The following is a 16,493-nucleotide window of genomic DNA, read 5'->3' as shown; positions in this document are numbered from 1 at the left end:
ACCAAATGGTAAGTCCAGGTTAATTCAACACACTTTTGGACCACAACGTCATGGATTTTAATTAATGACATGCTTATGTGGCCTCATAAAAACCTGGAGCCGAAATTACACTAGTCTTAGATCATTATTAAGGAAGATGGGGCAAACAAAGTTTTGGCAAATTAGCATGACTTTGACATACCATATCTTAATTAAAATAGGTTGTAGAGAAATGGTTCTTATATTGTCTTTCCCAGCACTATCTTAGACCTCAAACTACTACACCTACTATGTTGATCTCAAAATAACAGAGGTATGTGTGATCTTAATCTTTACATTTTATCTACAAAAAAACCTATATTTCAAAATGGATCACATTTTTACCAAAGTTAGGTTATAATTAGGGATGGGAATTAATAAGATTTTATTGATGCCGATTCCATTACAGATTCTGCTTATTGATCCGATTCTTCATCAATTCCTTTATCGATGCCTGATACATTTTCTGGGTGTAAAAAGAGTAGGCCTACATACAAGTTTTCAGCGTCAACTTACTTTTATTATCTCTGATAATAAACTAAACTAAAAAATAATATTTGAATAAATTACAAGAATACAATATTAGTGCTCCTTCTCTCAAAGAGTAGAAAAATAGGCATGTCTGCCTAATAACATTTGAACATGTTACTAAAATAAATTAGAATGCTCCTTTTCTTAAAAGGGATATTTGGAAAACAAAAATAAAGCTGGCAAATAAATTCTAACAATTCTTTTGTAGAAAAATAAGCATATCTGCTTTCTCTGTGAGGATCCTAGATCTCTCTGGGCTAATGGTGTCTCCAGCATCAAACTCCACGCAATGAGTCTTTAAGAACACCACATACCTTGTTTGTGACAGGCTCACAGCGAGAGAAAAGCTTTCAGTTTCTTTTCTTCAGCTACAGAGTGAAAAAATGTAGTTCACAAATCTTTGCTGGATTAAAAAATTTACTGGATATACTGGTATTATTAGCTGAACAACACAATGTGATTTAATACGACTTAAGGGGCGATATAGCTCAGGAGGTAAGACCGATTGTCTGGCAGTCGGAGGGTTGCCGGTTCAAACCCCGCCCTGGGCATGTCGAAGTGTCCTTGAGCAAGACACCTAACCTCTAACTGCTCTGGCGAATGAGAGGCATCAATTGTAAAGCGCTTTGGATAAAAGCGCTATATAAATGCAGTCCATTTATTTATGGCTGCTGTGTCAATAAAAAGCTTGTCACCAGATCGTATCATTTATTACCCACAGGACCTAAATTGAGTTAAATTAAAATCTAAATTGGTACTGTAAAAATTGGTACTGTAATCAATTACTTGAAAATCCTTGACTGGGAGAAGCAGAATTTGAATTAATATTACAGATAGTGTAGGTATCTGTACTGTAGGCCTATGTAAATGTGGGTTTTTATGTTTTATTTCATTTTATTTTTTTGACGATGGTGTACGACTTAAACTTTATGGTATTTACTTTACTTAAATTTTAACTGATTTAAGTTAAAAGTTTATTCGCTGCCAAAAGGCAGGCTGTCTAACAGCATATGAACTGTAGCCTACATCACGTGCCTGTGTTTTTTCTGTTGGTGTTTCTGACGCATCTGGTACAGAAATAAATCAAACTTCTCTTGTGAGCGCAAAAAAGAAACTAAAGAACATGGGTGATTAGTGCAACCTAGATGTCAAAGTCTAGTACCCACTGAACTGTATAAGAACATATGTAGTTCATTGCTAGTACCTAATCGTTTGACGTTGTTTTATTGGTCGACTTTCAAATTGTGTGCGCTAATGTTATAACATTGGAATTTACCCTCTACTAACGGACGTGCTCACACTGGGCTGGGAAACGGCACTCGCCTGCAGACTGTCGAATACACAGGATTCCTGGAATTTAAGGCAATGCTGTGTTGAACAATGTTTAAGCATATTGGTGGTGTTTCCACCCTTACTTGAAATTGTTACAAGTGGCTCTGTTGTCATCTTTTTTTGTGTAATGAAGCCACGCTTTCGACCGTTTCTTCCTCCCCGCCATGATGGCTGCCGTCCAATTTAACAAACACCTGAGAGAGGCAGCGTGCTGCCTGCCTGCGTGCATGCCTCCCCCAAGGCGTTACGTCATTGTTTTGCAATATGCAGCTGTCGTAAAAACATGCTGGCATCGATAAGCGGGATCGATAAGCTTGGAGGCATGCAATTCCAATGAATAGGACAACTTGCAACCGGTTCTCAACGGGAACTGGTTCTCGATTCCCATCCCTAGTTATAACAACATCAACTCATCCAGAAAATGTGGTCTTGAGTTTTTGAGTCGTTGCTTATCTGAAGTGGTATTACATCACTTAAAATGTTCATACAATGTTACATGATCAGCGCAAACAAGACATGCAGCTTAGGCTAACTGTCGAGTCTAAATTGTCCGTAGGTATGAGTGTGTGAGTGAATAATGTGTGTACCCTGCAATGAATTGACGGCCTGTCCAGGGTGTATTCCTGCCTCTCGACCAATGCATTCTGGGACAGATTCTAGCCCCCTGTGACTTTTACCAGGAGTAAGCAGATAAGATAATCGATGGATGCTTGCTTTTCACTATGGGATATGACAAAGAGCATATTAGTTTCCTGGAAAAACTAGTTTTGAAAAATAATGGGCTTGTTTCAAAAACCAATGGACTGTAACTGTGCTTTGAGGTGATAGTTTTCATCCTCAGTCACATCAGAAGCCTACTGATTTGCCAGTTCCTCTGCTTTTGAGAATTTTCAGCTTTCTCCAGTCTTCCCACACACAGACTGTAGGCCTAACTGACAGGTTCTTCAGAAAAGTTTATAAAATTGAATGGATTAACTTGAATAAGGAACAGTTTAACAATGTTTCCCAGGCAGAATGTTTACTACCCAAGACATGTAAGGAGCAGCCTGAAAACCATCTATGCTGCATAAAATATTCTTTCTGATCTGAATTTCGGAAAACTCTCCTCAAACATTGGCACATACAGTGCTTTAAGGTTTAAATTGGTGCTGCCGCCCCCAGAGATATCTTCCTGGCAAAGGAAAATTAGCATTTATTTTTTTTGTTTTGTTTTTTCCACAGGAACTACTTGTTGGTTGCACAACTACCACCAGGTGGAAAATGTGAGCACACATAGCTGACTGTTAACACCTCAACCACGGGACTCGCAAACCTAGAACAGCGGCTTGCAGTCAAATGTCTGCAGCTTTTATTTTAATGGGAAAGGAGAAGAAAATACATTATAGTGATGGGCTGTAAATAGGGACAGGCTCTTCATGTTATCAGACTGTGAAACAACAATAGTCAGATTGGGTTGAGCACTGTCTATAATATCACCCCATGTTAGTTTCACTTAGGATATTTGTTTAAAAGTATTCCATAAAATTGTTTTTAATTTTCAATTTATTCAAGATAAACTGCCCATGAGTCGTGTCTCTCCTGTCAGTGTCTAGTTCCTCATCTATCAAATAGAATTGGATAGAAATTATTTATGGCAGAAATTTATTTTACTCATTAACGTTTATTAACGTTTAATGCTAAATATGTTAATGCTAAATGTGTTCACCTAATTTGCTTGCTGTGTTAGCTTCATCTTCTGGATGCTCCAAGTGATTAATGGAAAAGAAACAGCCACCTGGTTACACCCATTTATCATAAGCACACACCAAATTGGCCTGTGTGGTAGGCTATTCACAAAAATAGCTTTCCTTATCGATTTGGATGTGACCACAACTCACATGATAAGCTACAAAGTTGCTTATGTGTGAATGCTAGTGTCTTTTTTCATGAATAAAACCCTATGCTTCATAATCTGAAGATGTGGCTGGTCTCACGTTACCCTTGGAAATGTGTTTCCTTGATTAAAATTAGCATGAAAAAAGGCCTGCATATATACATTATGGGGCATTTTATTTACTGTTATAATTATTCTGCACCTCTGATACAATCATACTGACTAGGTAGTATAAATGTAACTGTAATTGGACTGTGTGTATTTTGGATTTAATTGTATCTGACCATGGGTGTTGCAGCTATTATATGAGGGTGGGACAAGTCACACTCACTTTTTAAAATTATTAGTTTAGACCCCCCCCACTTTTACCATGCCGAAAATCAGTGCGTCGGTCTATCCACTCTGCGCTCTTTTCAGAGCGCTGTGTCAGTGCTTCATTATCAAATCCATTCCGCTTGCTTATTGAGAGAATGCCCAAACCACGTTCACTGCTACCTTGCACCCAGGCAGATTCTCAGAGCACGCACACACATACACATGAGCGCGCGCTAATGTTAGCTAGTCATTGATGGCCGTATGCCAGGTAGCTGAGTTTAGGTGGGTCACACACTGTCACCACAAAATGTTCAGGAAATTGTTAAAATCATGAAGCTTGGCATTTAACTAAATGTTCGTATTTTGTTCGCCTGTTGCTTATAGCCTTCTTGTTTTTGTTACAAAGTGTCTATACTGACTGACAGCAGCATCGCTGTTCAGTTAGCCAACTGTTAAGAAGCGCTAACGCTAGCTAACGTTAAGATCAACATTAGCAAAATAGTGAAAAGATGAGTAGGGAGGCTAGTTTTCATCTGATTGTTACTCTAGAGTAGACTGGTCTATTTTTTGGCTGGCTCTTGGTTTGCTATGTTTGCTCCCCCAGACAACATGGACATAAGGAGTTTTTTTTTTTTTCAAAGAAAAGGAAAGTGAGTCATCACTGCTAGTAATCAGTTAACTTCAGCTAACTAACAGCCAAGTCCCTTGTAATGGCCAGGGGCTCCTCCAGGGCTTGAGCTTACGGACCTCCTGTCGTCCCGGGGCTGATAAAAATAGGATCGGGGAGGATGTAAATTAATTTTGGGACGAGACTTGAAGAAAAAAAAACCCTGCTAACCCTGCGACAATGAACGGCGATGAAAATGAAACTGACTGTACGTTTTGTGTAGCACACACAGTTCTTATTAAACCTCCTTGACCACATACACACACACACACACACACGCACCAACCAAAACAGTAGCTAGACTCGCGAACAAAATTAGGAATCACCCTTCCCCAGTAGATAGTTGTCAACTTTGGAGTATTCAGTGCACCGTTAGCTAAGTCAGTCTGTGTCGCCCTCCCTATTATTATTTATTTTACACATGCTAGTTGACTAATATTCTACTTTTTGAGGAGCAATTTTTGGCCTACTGCTTGGGACTTTGGGTACTTTAGTGGTAGTTTATTGGAGAAAGCATAGGGGCCTGGGCACTTTGACTACAGTTATCCCCTCCACTTTACTCATTGATTTGACAACATTAAAGAAATTCATTTAACAGAAATTGCAATTGCATGCAAGCATAAAAAGATCCTCAAGTTTAAATAAACAATGAGTGGTTGTTATTAAAGATGGCTCTGAATTAGTCATCAAATTAATTTCTGTACTTTTAGCTTTTTAATATCTTCAAATATGTGATCTGGGGCCAACCACTTCCCCTGGATGAAATTACAAAATGTACCCATAATTTTTCTCATGCTAGTATAGCCAGATAAAAGTATAAAACCATCTGTTAAAAGGCACCAGAATACAGGAAATGACATCTACTCTGTTAAAAATTTTCTGGGGGAGGACCCCCCGACCCCTCCTTAGATTGTCCCACCCACATTTTCAATGCTTCCTACGCCCATGTATCTGACTCAATCAAATTACAAATGTAATTGAAATTGCTAATGACTACTGACATGTCAGAGCTGTTTGAAATAAAATTTCAGTGTTAAACTAAATATTTTCTGAGTAAATGAGCAAAATCCGAAAACTCATACATTTCAAGCGACTCTTCCCTACTTTGAACATTCATGCGAAAACATCTGTGCATGTAAGAGCAAAATTTGTCACATCACAAATATGTCGAACCTATCATGGTCCACGGTGCAAAGATATGCAAATTATAGAACAGTGATAAACTCAAACCTTTGCGCACAGAAAGCTGACTAGTGGGAGACATTGGTGTGACAGTTTGTGTGTTGAACATGGCAGAATACAGTTTTTGGATGCAATCCAAAGGCAGGAACTTTGTTCCATTCATTACCAAAGGAGCCCATTCTAAAATAAAAATGGGTGGAATTTGTTTAGAAAAATCGCGTGGATGTACCTGATAGCATAGAGGGAGCTTGTGCTTGTAGCGCACATCTTACAGATTATGGTTTCCAGAACCTCATGTAGAAGTCGATGCAAAGAAATTCATTTTGAATCTGGATGCTGTGCCTACTAGTTGGTAATTTACGTATTCATTCTGGCATTCTCAATGAGCGTAAAGGTGTAGAGATGACCCAAAGCCATTTTCAGTAGTTTATTGAACAGTTTTTGGTGGAAAAACCATATTAAACAAATTGTTTTTCAATGTAGAATATGTTTTAAGGTTTTAAAATACAGATGGAGGGGAGGGTTATACAGGCAACATGATTTAAAATATGTGTGAATATGGATAGTAACCATTAGTGACAATACGAGCTAGTAACAATAACTTAAGGGTTATCATCAGGGCTCTATGCTTATTTTTTTCAGGAGCACGTGTGCCCCTAAATCTTTTTTTTTTTAAATAGGGGTGCAGTCAAAAAATTTGGGGCACAGACAGGAAAACATTTTTTGTACTGTAACATTATACAATAATTTAACATTGAACAAGAAAACATGCATGCGCACTGCTTCATCAAACACTGTCAAACAAAAGATGTTAGTCCACAATCAGCTTCCTAGTTTACGGTTTCAGCCCAGCCTTTGTTGAATGGTCTTCTTGAACATTTAGAAGACAGGCACTTCTTCACAAAGCTTGCCAGAGAGCGTACTTCAAAGCTGATTCTGATGAGCTCCTTTGTTGTTGAGACATGTAGACTGCTTCACATGGATTTTTTGATGAGATTTTGTCAATTTCTGATGCGGGAATCCCCTCTCACACTAGGAAGCTGAGATGGGAAGAACCAGCATAATCTCCACAAGGTGCAGTATGTTCTGAAAAATAGCAATATTAGGTATTGGTAACAATAATAACTGAACCTGATAAGTACACAGTTGTAAAAATGGAGTATTGATATATTACATCTTTATACTCTTGTACAGTAAGGAACGTGACTTGTTTTGACTTGGCAGTGGGAAGAGATGTGGATGGATGTCTGATGAGGGCAATAACTAGCTAGTGTCTGTATATTTTGTCACAGTCAGCTACTATGTGCATACTATTGCCTATAGATGCTTAATAAATTTCATGATGGAGCCTATTTAAAACACTCTAGCTAAGGCCTACTGTATTCTATCATTGGCCACATACAACTTAGTAGTAGCACATTCTGCTACTAATAGTACTTTCTATCACTGACGACATGAAATACTGCATTAGGTTTAACCAGCCTGGGATGTGTCTGGATGTGCTAGCAATCTCAGCAAGCTAGCATGCTATATCAAACTATATTTTAGTCACAAAAGGCTGTTTAAGATTACATACATTTGGATTCCTTGACATACACACACAATACCCCACCTGAAAAATACTTACGGTAAAATAAATAAATAAAATGACTTGCTTATAGCCAAAACAGACTTTTATTCAGCAGTATTTAAAAAAATATGTATCAAAATCTGCCGTTCGTTGGCGACAAAGAGAGAGTCATTTTGAGTGTTCAACCTGAAATGTGTTGCTCAAGTTCTGATGCAACCACTTACAAAGCCTGTGTTCCATTTGGCCCTGCTCAGAACAGGCATCGAAGCAAGGCACGTACAGTCGATCTACGCAATCTGGTATCAATCAAGAGATAGAAATAAGGTAACACTATGACATACTTTGTTTGACAGGCCCCTCGTTATCATAAGACAGGGAAATACAGAAATACAGGAATAAATATATACAGAAATCAATTAATCAAAATAAATATGGAAATAAATATATACAGAAATTAATGATGAAGGAAATTAAGAAATCTGGAAATAAAAAAATAAATATACTAAAGGAAATAAATAAATAAATAAATAGGCAAAGCCTGGGCACACCTCCTCTCAAACAGCACCACAATTGAAGAAGGAGAAAATCAGCAAATAAGAAAGATAAAAACAAAACCTTCTTTACTTTATTAATAATAATAATAATAATAATAATAATAATAATAATAATGTTTTTATTTATAGTGCTTCACAATAGAGGTTAAATAAAAATTAAATTATTAAAATAATTTTTAAAAAGATCAGAAATCAGAAATTAGGAACAACAATTAGATGAAACAATAAGAAACCATACTGTTATAGGAAGGCATGCATAAGAAATATGTTTTAAGAAGTAATTTAAAAGAAGATACAGAATTTGCAAGACTAAGCACGGGCGTACATTATACGAATTGCGGGCTCCCAATTCCAAACCAATCCGACTGGTTTATGGGCTCCAGATTGTTTTTTGACGTGTCGAAACAATTTGGGCACAGTCCGCTTGTATTCGTCAGGTATGAGTGGTCATGCGAGCAGATACTGTATTTCAAGTCCTGTTGACTAATCAGGAAGTGGCTCCGTTTTTCGCACTGTGCTTTGTTGAACATCATCTGATCCGGTCGGGAACTTGTATAATCTATGCTATCATCGACCCGGTTGTCACAATCTGAGCCTCGTTAAGTGTGAGAGGGCATCCAAACTCCCGACATTGCAACCCGTGAAAAAATCATTTAATGTACACCCGCCCTAAGGTCCTAAAGCAGGTAGTTCCAGAGCCTTGAAGCCTTGACTGCTAAGGTCACCTTTGGTTTTAATCTGGCTTTTGGAATAAACAATAGGGCTCTGTCTGAGCATCAAGAGTTGCTTTCCGGTTTAAAGGGGGTCAGCATGCCAGAGGTAGGGGCCAAACATTGTGGAGCCTTATACGTAATCAATAAAATTTTTAAATAAATTCTAAAACTAATTAACAGCCAATGTAAAGCTAGTGTTGTGGTAATATGATCCCTTTGCCTGGCCCAAACTAACAACCTAGCTGTAGCATTCAAAACCATTAGGAGACAAGCCTGAGAAGTTTGACTGAGGCAGGAGTAGAGGGATGACTCTTTCCAAATCAGAATGGGACAAAAATAACTTGATCTTGGTTCTTAACTGGAAGAAAAACAAGTGCACTACTCTCTTGACTTGTTGCTTAAAAGTGACACCCAGCACTTTATATCTTGGAGGCAGCTAATGAGAGAAGCAATACTGTTAAGGGTTGCAGGGTTTTAGTGGGAAATATAGCTGTGTATAATCAGAAAAACTATAAGAGGAAATGTTATGGTTTTAATGATGTGACCCAGAGGAAGCATGGCCAATGAAAACAGAATAGGACCTCAAATTGAGCTCTGTGGAACGCCACTTCATTGAAGAGAAAGATACAGTACCTTTAGGAACAGAGAAGGTTCTATTTGTGAGGTAGAAACTAAGCTAGGTTAAAACGATGCCACTGATGCCAACAAAATTGGTCATGCAGTCTATTAAAATATTGTTATCTACCATGTCAAAGGTGCCCTTAGGTCTAGAATGATCAAAATTGGTCAATCCTTTCCCTTTATCAGCTGTCAACAGAAGGTAATTTGTAACATTAAACAGGGCAATTTCAATGTTATGAGTTGCAAAACCTGACTGGAATTACTCAAAAAGACTGTTTTGGCTCTTAAAAGAAGTCAGTTGAATTAAAACACTTTTTAAAAAACTTCAGATTCAAAAGGCAGTTTAGAAATGGGCCTATAAGTATTGAGAACTTCTTCGTCTAAACTAAACAAAGGGGGTTGACAACTGCATGTTTAAAAATAGAAGGAAATGTACCTGAGGTTAGAGATCTGTTGACAATAGTTGTGGTAGCAGGGGTAACTGATTCAATTACTTGTTAGAGGAATTTGGCAGATAACATCTAAGAAGCATCTTCATCTGATAGTCTCAAGACATTGAGTGATGGGTTAAAATCCCCTCATAATAGTAGAACTGTGGGGCTTTACAGAGAGATCTCTACCAGGAGGTGGGATCCGTGATCTAATTTTTTCAATCTTGTTAGTGAAAAAATGACAAAAATTCCACTTACTTCACTGAGGAAGGTTCAATACTGAAGCAGGGAGAGGAGAGTTAATAACAGTGAATAGAGTACTTATGCTAAGTATACTTATACTTAATTATGACAGTTCTTTGAGAATATCAGCTAAGAGTGTTGCTTTTGCTTCCTTAATGGCTTTCTGGTATTCAATATAGTGGTCTTTGAGAATGTCATAGGAGATTTGTAGTTTTTCTACTTTCCACTTCCATTCTGCTTTTCTACACTCTCTTTTCAAAGCCTGTGTACATTCATTTAACCATGGTTGGGATATTGGATTTGACCTTTATAACAACAAAACAAAAAATGAAGATTCCCCTCCCACACAGATGAATGCATTCCTTAACACACAATACACAATACAACTGGATATTTTATGGCAATAATTATAACAGTATCATGTTTATGCGATGTAAGGATGTGTGTACTTATCCGTCCATATGTCCTAAACAGTGCTCCTGCCAATTCGGTTTACATCTTACACCGGAAGTAATTGTGTTAAAATCAAAAACTGAGGAAATATTGTTTACCTGTAAAAAACTTAGAAACATCATGGACCATCTTCTCTTAAACCAGACATTCTGGCAGGGAAATGGTGTTTTATCCTAAAAGCCCAAGTGATGTTTCAGAGGTGCAGCTCTCATCACAATGTGTCTCTGAGATGATTTTTAGACCTACCTGTAACACCTCATAATTGGTTGCTATTTGTACATTTGTTATGCGTCTGTGTACTTGCCAATGAGAAGTGCAGGATGTTGTGCAAAACTGTCAGTGATTGGAACTCTATTTTTTTAACACAACATACTGCTGGGTGGTGTTCAAACACAGCCAGAAAGAAGAATGTACAAAACAGGGAATTCACTGAATGAAAAAAGAAATGTAATTTACTGTATCTGCCTGCAGCTAGTGAGCTAAGCTTATTCCCAGAACACAACAATACATCCCAAATGATTACATAACACATTAAGTCTGTCATGGAAGCTCACTATCAGATTGTATGCCAAAAATGGGTCAGTATCCACGAGATACTCAAAGGGCAACACCACTCGCCCTCCATTCTTTCCTGCATTGGTATTTAGTGTCACTGGCGATCTCGAGTGAGGTACAGTATTTATGTTGGCATAATGTGGTCTTCAGGTGTACTTCTTTGACTGGCTGGCGCGTGCCAGGATTCCAGGAAGAGGAATCCGATTTTGAGAATGTGCACTTATTTTATTTAATCGGCACTTATTGTATGTCACTTTGGATAAAAGTAAAATAAATAAATGTAATATAATAGGAATGTAATGTCCTTCTAACACCATTCTCTTGGCCTCACCAATTTTTTAAAAATCCAGCTGCGTTAAGTATGCATTGTATTTTCATGATTCATTAAATAGTGATAAAAAGCTCCCTGTCACCACATATGAACCAATAATGATGTTTATGAATCACCTTAATGACAGCCAAATTTAAGAGGGGCTATTCTGACTGTACTACAATTGTGGTAACACTAAATAATCCTCTGTAACCAATGTATACAAATTTGCAACACTCTGACAGGACAATGTAGACCCTGGTGTGACAAAAACATTGACAGTGACTTTTATGAGTCATGCATGAAGTCCCTTAAATGTTGAAATGCCTTGGTAAATTCCGTCAAAATGTAGGCTACCACTCACAAACCGTTCACAAACCTTGAACACAACGACATAGCATTAAATAACAGCCATTAATAAGTATGTAAAAATGCAGATATATTCATTCCTTGAGACACAACAGAATAATAAAGCCGTTTTACAGATGTTCTTAAAATTCATAGTTGTGGCACGTTAAATCAGTGGCACCTTAAAGTATTTAAGCCATCACAATGGGGTATTTATTAAAAAGATAGGCTGTTCTGTCTAATACCCTGCCACTGGAAAATCTATAACCAATAAATGTTCCCAGTTGCCAGTTGTTTCTATTTTCTTTCCTGTTGTCTCATTTTAGAGATTGTAATCTTTAATGTTGTGGTGTTATCTTTTATTCACTCTTTAGAATAGCTACTACATGGGTGTGAATTTCACAACATGGCCAAACGTATGTGGACACCTGACATCCAACATCGCATCCAAAATTATGGGCATTAATATGGAGTTGGTCCACACTTTTCTGCAATAACAACCTCCACTCTTCTGGGGAGGTTTTATACTAGATGTTGGAGTATTGCAGCAGGAATTTGCTTCCATTCAGCCAGAAGAGCATTAGTGAGGTCGGGCACTGATTGGGCAATTATGACTGATTCACAGTTGACTTTCCAATTGATCCCAAAGGTGTTGGATGGGGTTGAGGTAAGGGCTCTGTGCAGGCCAGTCAAGTTTTTCCACATCATTCTTGACATTTCTGAATGGACCTTGCTTTGTGTCCGGGGGCATTGTCATGCTGAAACAGGAAAGGGCCTCCCCCAAGCTGTTGTGGAAGCTCAGAATCATCTAGAATTCGATTGTATGCAGTAGCATTAAGATGTGCCTTCACTGGAACAAAGGGGCCAAGCACAAACCATGAAAAACAGCCCCAAACCAAGGGGTGTCCAGATATGTTTGGTCATATAGTGTAAGTTCACTGCATTCAAGACAGGTATAAAAATTCATAAGATCTAAATGGTAGCCACCATACTTGCCAACCTTGAGACCTCAAAAATAGGGAGGATTTTGTAACCTCCCCCAGAAAGATTTGAGTTTCAGAGTCTTTGTTTCCTGCATTCGGGTGACTTTTAAAGAATGAAAATAACAAAATAATAAGTACACTGCAACAGCATTTTTATGTTAAATACTTTTAAGAATCTCAGGCAGCCAGACAATGTTTTTCTTATTGGTTGTTACTCACTAGCAGGAAATCTGTGTAAGCAACAATAGTATATCCAAGTCCAAGCAACAATATATCTGAGTGCAAGCATACAGTTTGAGCAGAAGCAGAGCAAATCTAAGCAAGCAGGGGCTATTTGAGTGCAAGGGCAAGGTTTTGAGGGAAAATCTGAACGTGAAATCAATAAGTCATGCTCTCAAATTGAAAGACTGTCACGACAGGAGGACGAGGCGAGCAGCTCTCTTTGCGTTCATGTAACCATGGATGGAAACGATACATTTGGTGTAGCCGTATTGTTGTCCGGGTGGAAACAATAGAATTTTAGAGTCGTAGGGCTTATACACACTGTACAGTGCCAGAAACAGGTTGTGATAGCGAAAAGGAAAAAACGGTGTGAAAATTTGTCAGAAATCGGGAGAAATACAGGAGAATTGTGACCCCGGGAGGAAACCGGGAGAGGGCAATGAAAATCGGGAGTCTCCCGGGAAAATCAGGAGGGTTGGCAAAGTATGGTAGCCACTGAGAAATGGAAAGCTATTCACTATCAACATGAATTGGGTAATGTGCAATTCTAAATCAGGCAAGTTCCAGGGGGGTAAAGCATATACACAAATCTGAGGCCTTACAGTCCATTTCCCCTGGGTGCTTTACTTTAGCAACACTATATTTGTCTTCTTCTTTGATCAATGGGTCATACATTTTACCAGATCAACAGAGCATTGTAGGCAGGTAAATAGGCTGTCAGTGTTTTACTACCGCATGGCTGAGATCATTTTCAGGTCTGACAGTTATTACATAATTGTCCCATCTTTTTATTCTCTACCTTCTGTATCAGCCATTCCTTTGCATAATAGAAGATGAAGTCATATAAGTACAGATCTTCCCTCCCACCATCATATCCTTCTCTTACCTCATATTGCTGCTCCAATAAGCATCCCTTACCTAAAATACTTTTTTCGGACAGCATTGGTTGATCATGTGGACACATAAGATTTTGGTTTCCACCTTCTACATTCCAAAAGAATGAGAAGAAAAATCTTATGAAGCTCCTATCTTGTCTTATTTGCCTGTTTTAAAAAATGTGTTTACAATTTTTTGCCTTGAAAACTATTTATGCACATAAAAACTAATAATGCACACTGTGTTTGGGGGTACTGTATGCTAAAGGGATGGGTAAACAACTTTTAACTTTTTGGATGTCAGATTGAGAATGGTAATGTGTTTTAGATCTGATGCATTCATTTACATGTATTGGGATGGTAAATTGGAAAGAGTGGGGTTTGAGGGAGATGGGCATTAGTCTTGGTGGGATTTTGGGATGGTGGAGGGAGATGGGTATTTATTTTTTTCCAAACATTGGATGAATGTGCCACTAATGTTGCTCTTTTATTCAGAAAACCACCAGCAACTTCACACACCTCCCCTGCATCAGCAGATACAGCCATCTCCTCCAAACTTCCTCTCTCCTTAGCTGCAGATCACAGCAAAAAACATGCAAGAAACTAAATGCTTTATCTCCCATTGCACAGTTTCTCACTTGTGCTTATATGTTTGAAGATTCCAAAGTGAATGGGGAGGCAGCTAAGGCGGCGTTGGCCAATGAAGATTGTCCTCATATAGACCAGGCCATGTCGCCTGAGGACGGCCAGATCTTTAGCCCAAGCGACAGAAGTGAACAGCCCTGCTTCCTCGTAGCCACGGGTGAGAGGCGAGGCCACACAGGGGGAAGAGTGAGGAAGGGTATGTAACAGCACCCCTGACCACAAGCCTTGTCCCAAAAACAAGCACAAAAACTGGGCGCACAAACAGCTGTCCCCCACAGGCAGGCTGTGTGGAAACATAAGAAGACAAGGTCAACCAAAAATGATAAAACAGCACATCAGTGGCCCTTTGCACCCTTTCCTGCACTTCTTTAATTGACCCTTCCCAGTTTTGAAGCCCTGGTCAAGCACCTCTTCATGTCTCAGTGTCAGTACCCCCTCCCCCCCCCCAAAACAAACACACACATACAAATATACACAAATACAGCCCATAGGACACTGATTGAGCAAAGAATGCACACAGTCCTGTCCACAACACACACCCTGCTTATAGAGATCTGCATTCTGGTTTGATGTTCTAACACAGGGCAATGCCACACTCTTTGTCTTTCCCCCAGTTCATGCCCTGACCTAATTTTTTTCCCCAATTCTTGCGATCTCCTGGATGGTATACTGCACAGTGTCTCCTGTGTAACCCCCCCCCCTCCCCCACTCTTCACCCCTCTTGTCTTCTCCCTCTACTGCAGGTCTTCTTTTTTACTCAATCAAGGTCTGAGGCTGGAGAGAACAATTTGTTATTCTACCTTAATTTATCTCATTAATTCATTTACCAAACATATAGTCCAAAAGAAAGAAAACAAATTACACAGATGGTGGCCTTGTTTGTTAGGATGTAGTTACTTCCTTGTACTATTATGATTTCCTTTAGAAAAACTTTTACTCATTGCATGCTCCCTACCCCTCACAACTCTGACCCCACCCCTCCCACATTGCCATTTCCCCAGAGATCTTCCCCACCTACTATGGGGTGTCTTTCGACTCAGTTCAGCCCCTTCACACACCTAGGCAGACAGATATCCTTTGGCTTCATCTCTGGACCAACCTTAACCTTACTTTTTCTTTTTCTTTGTTGTTCGTTTGTTTTTTCCTGTTCCCCCCGATGTTTGTTTGTTTCTTCCTCTTTTATTCCTCCCATGTCCTCGTTCCACTTTGGCCCGTAGCCTGTCCCAACCTGGGGAGGCCCCTGGGGGAGGCCACCCCCTCTCTCGGCCCTCAGGTGTACCCTCTGCTGCAGCTAGGCTGGGTACGGTGCCAAGAGGACAGCTGTGCCAGGCTCACACACTGAAGTCCCTCCCACCCCACATCGAGACTCTGCCCCAGTACTAAGGCCCCCCCACACCAAAACCACACCAGGGCAGGGCACAGGGCTTGGGCTAGCCCCTTAGCCCACATACAGATGAGGCTAAGCAGGTCTAACTGTCTGCCTTTAACCAAGCGAAAAGCCACATGCAAGTGGATATTTTTTTGTTCCCCAAAAAGCAACTGAGAATATCCCATCTTCAATCCTACTTGTCACATGTCAGTGTGTATTACAAAGTGGCCATTTAGCATATTGTAGCATCCTCCCTCAGCTTAGCTTATGGCACTTTGCAGAGATGCTGGGCTGTAGTCAGTGACATCTGACTTGATCAGCATTGGAACTAAAGGCCCATGCTGCCACATATATCTCATACACTCTTGCACAGACACGCTGCTCACTATACCTAAAGACCTAATACGTCTGACTGTAAACTGAACCGCTTCAGCGGGGTGATGTCACTGCAACTTGTTCCATGCAACTATAGCAAGGTTAGTCATATCAGGGGGTTGGGACGGCTATGCTGTCCTGGATTAAGCACTGCTTTTGCCTGATGAGGGAGAGTAAATCTTCCTTCCCTGTTTTCCCCAGAGGAGGAATTGTTGAACAAAACATAAACACATCTATGTCCCCAACCCTGGCTCTGGACTCAACCAGAAATTCAGATTCATAGAGATCACATTTCTGTGTCCCCCAGC

General features: G+C 39.4%; 1 protein-coding gene across 4 annotated transcripts in view; it reads left to right on the top strand.

Annotated features, from left to right (window-relative positions):
• kcnc1a (potassium voltage-gated channel, Shaw-related subfamily, member 1a) overlaps positions 1-16,493 on the top strand; it is a 301,862-nt gene that overhangs the window by 274,137 nt on the left and 11,232 nt on the right. For 3 of the 4 annotated variants that reach the window (XM_064335692.1, XM_064335690.1, XM_064335691.1), the window contains exon 3: positions 14,455-14,637. In XM_064335692.1, the coding sequence (XP_064191762.1) occupies positions 14,455-14,637 (183 nt within the window). Of the gene's footprint in view, positions 1-14,454; positions 14,638-15,658; positions 15,940-16,493 lie in introns of those variants that run through there. The other variant, XM_064335689.1, reaches the window with a different exon arrangement.

Source organism: Anguilla rostrata, chromosome 5 (genome assembly GCF_018555375.3).
Source record: "Anguilla rostrata isolate EN2019 chromosome 5, ASM1855537v3, whole genome shotgun sequence".
Lineage (NCBI taxonomy): Eukaryota > Metazoa > Chordata > Actinopteri > Anguilliformes > Anguillidae > Anguilla > Anguilla rostrata.
Note: the sequence above shows the minus strand (reverse complement) of the source record. Positions and strands in the feature narration are given on the sequence as shown.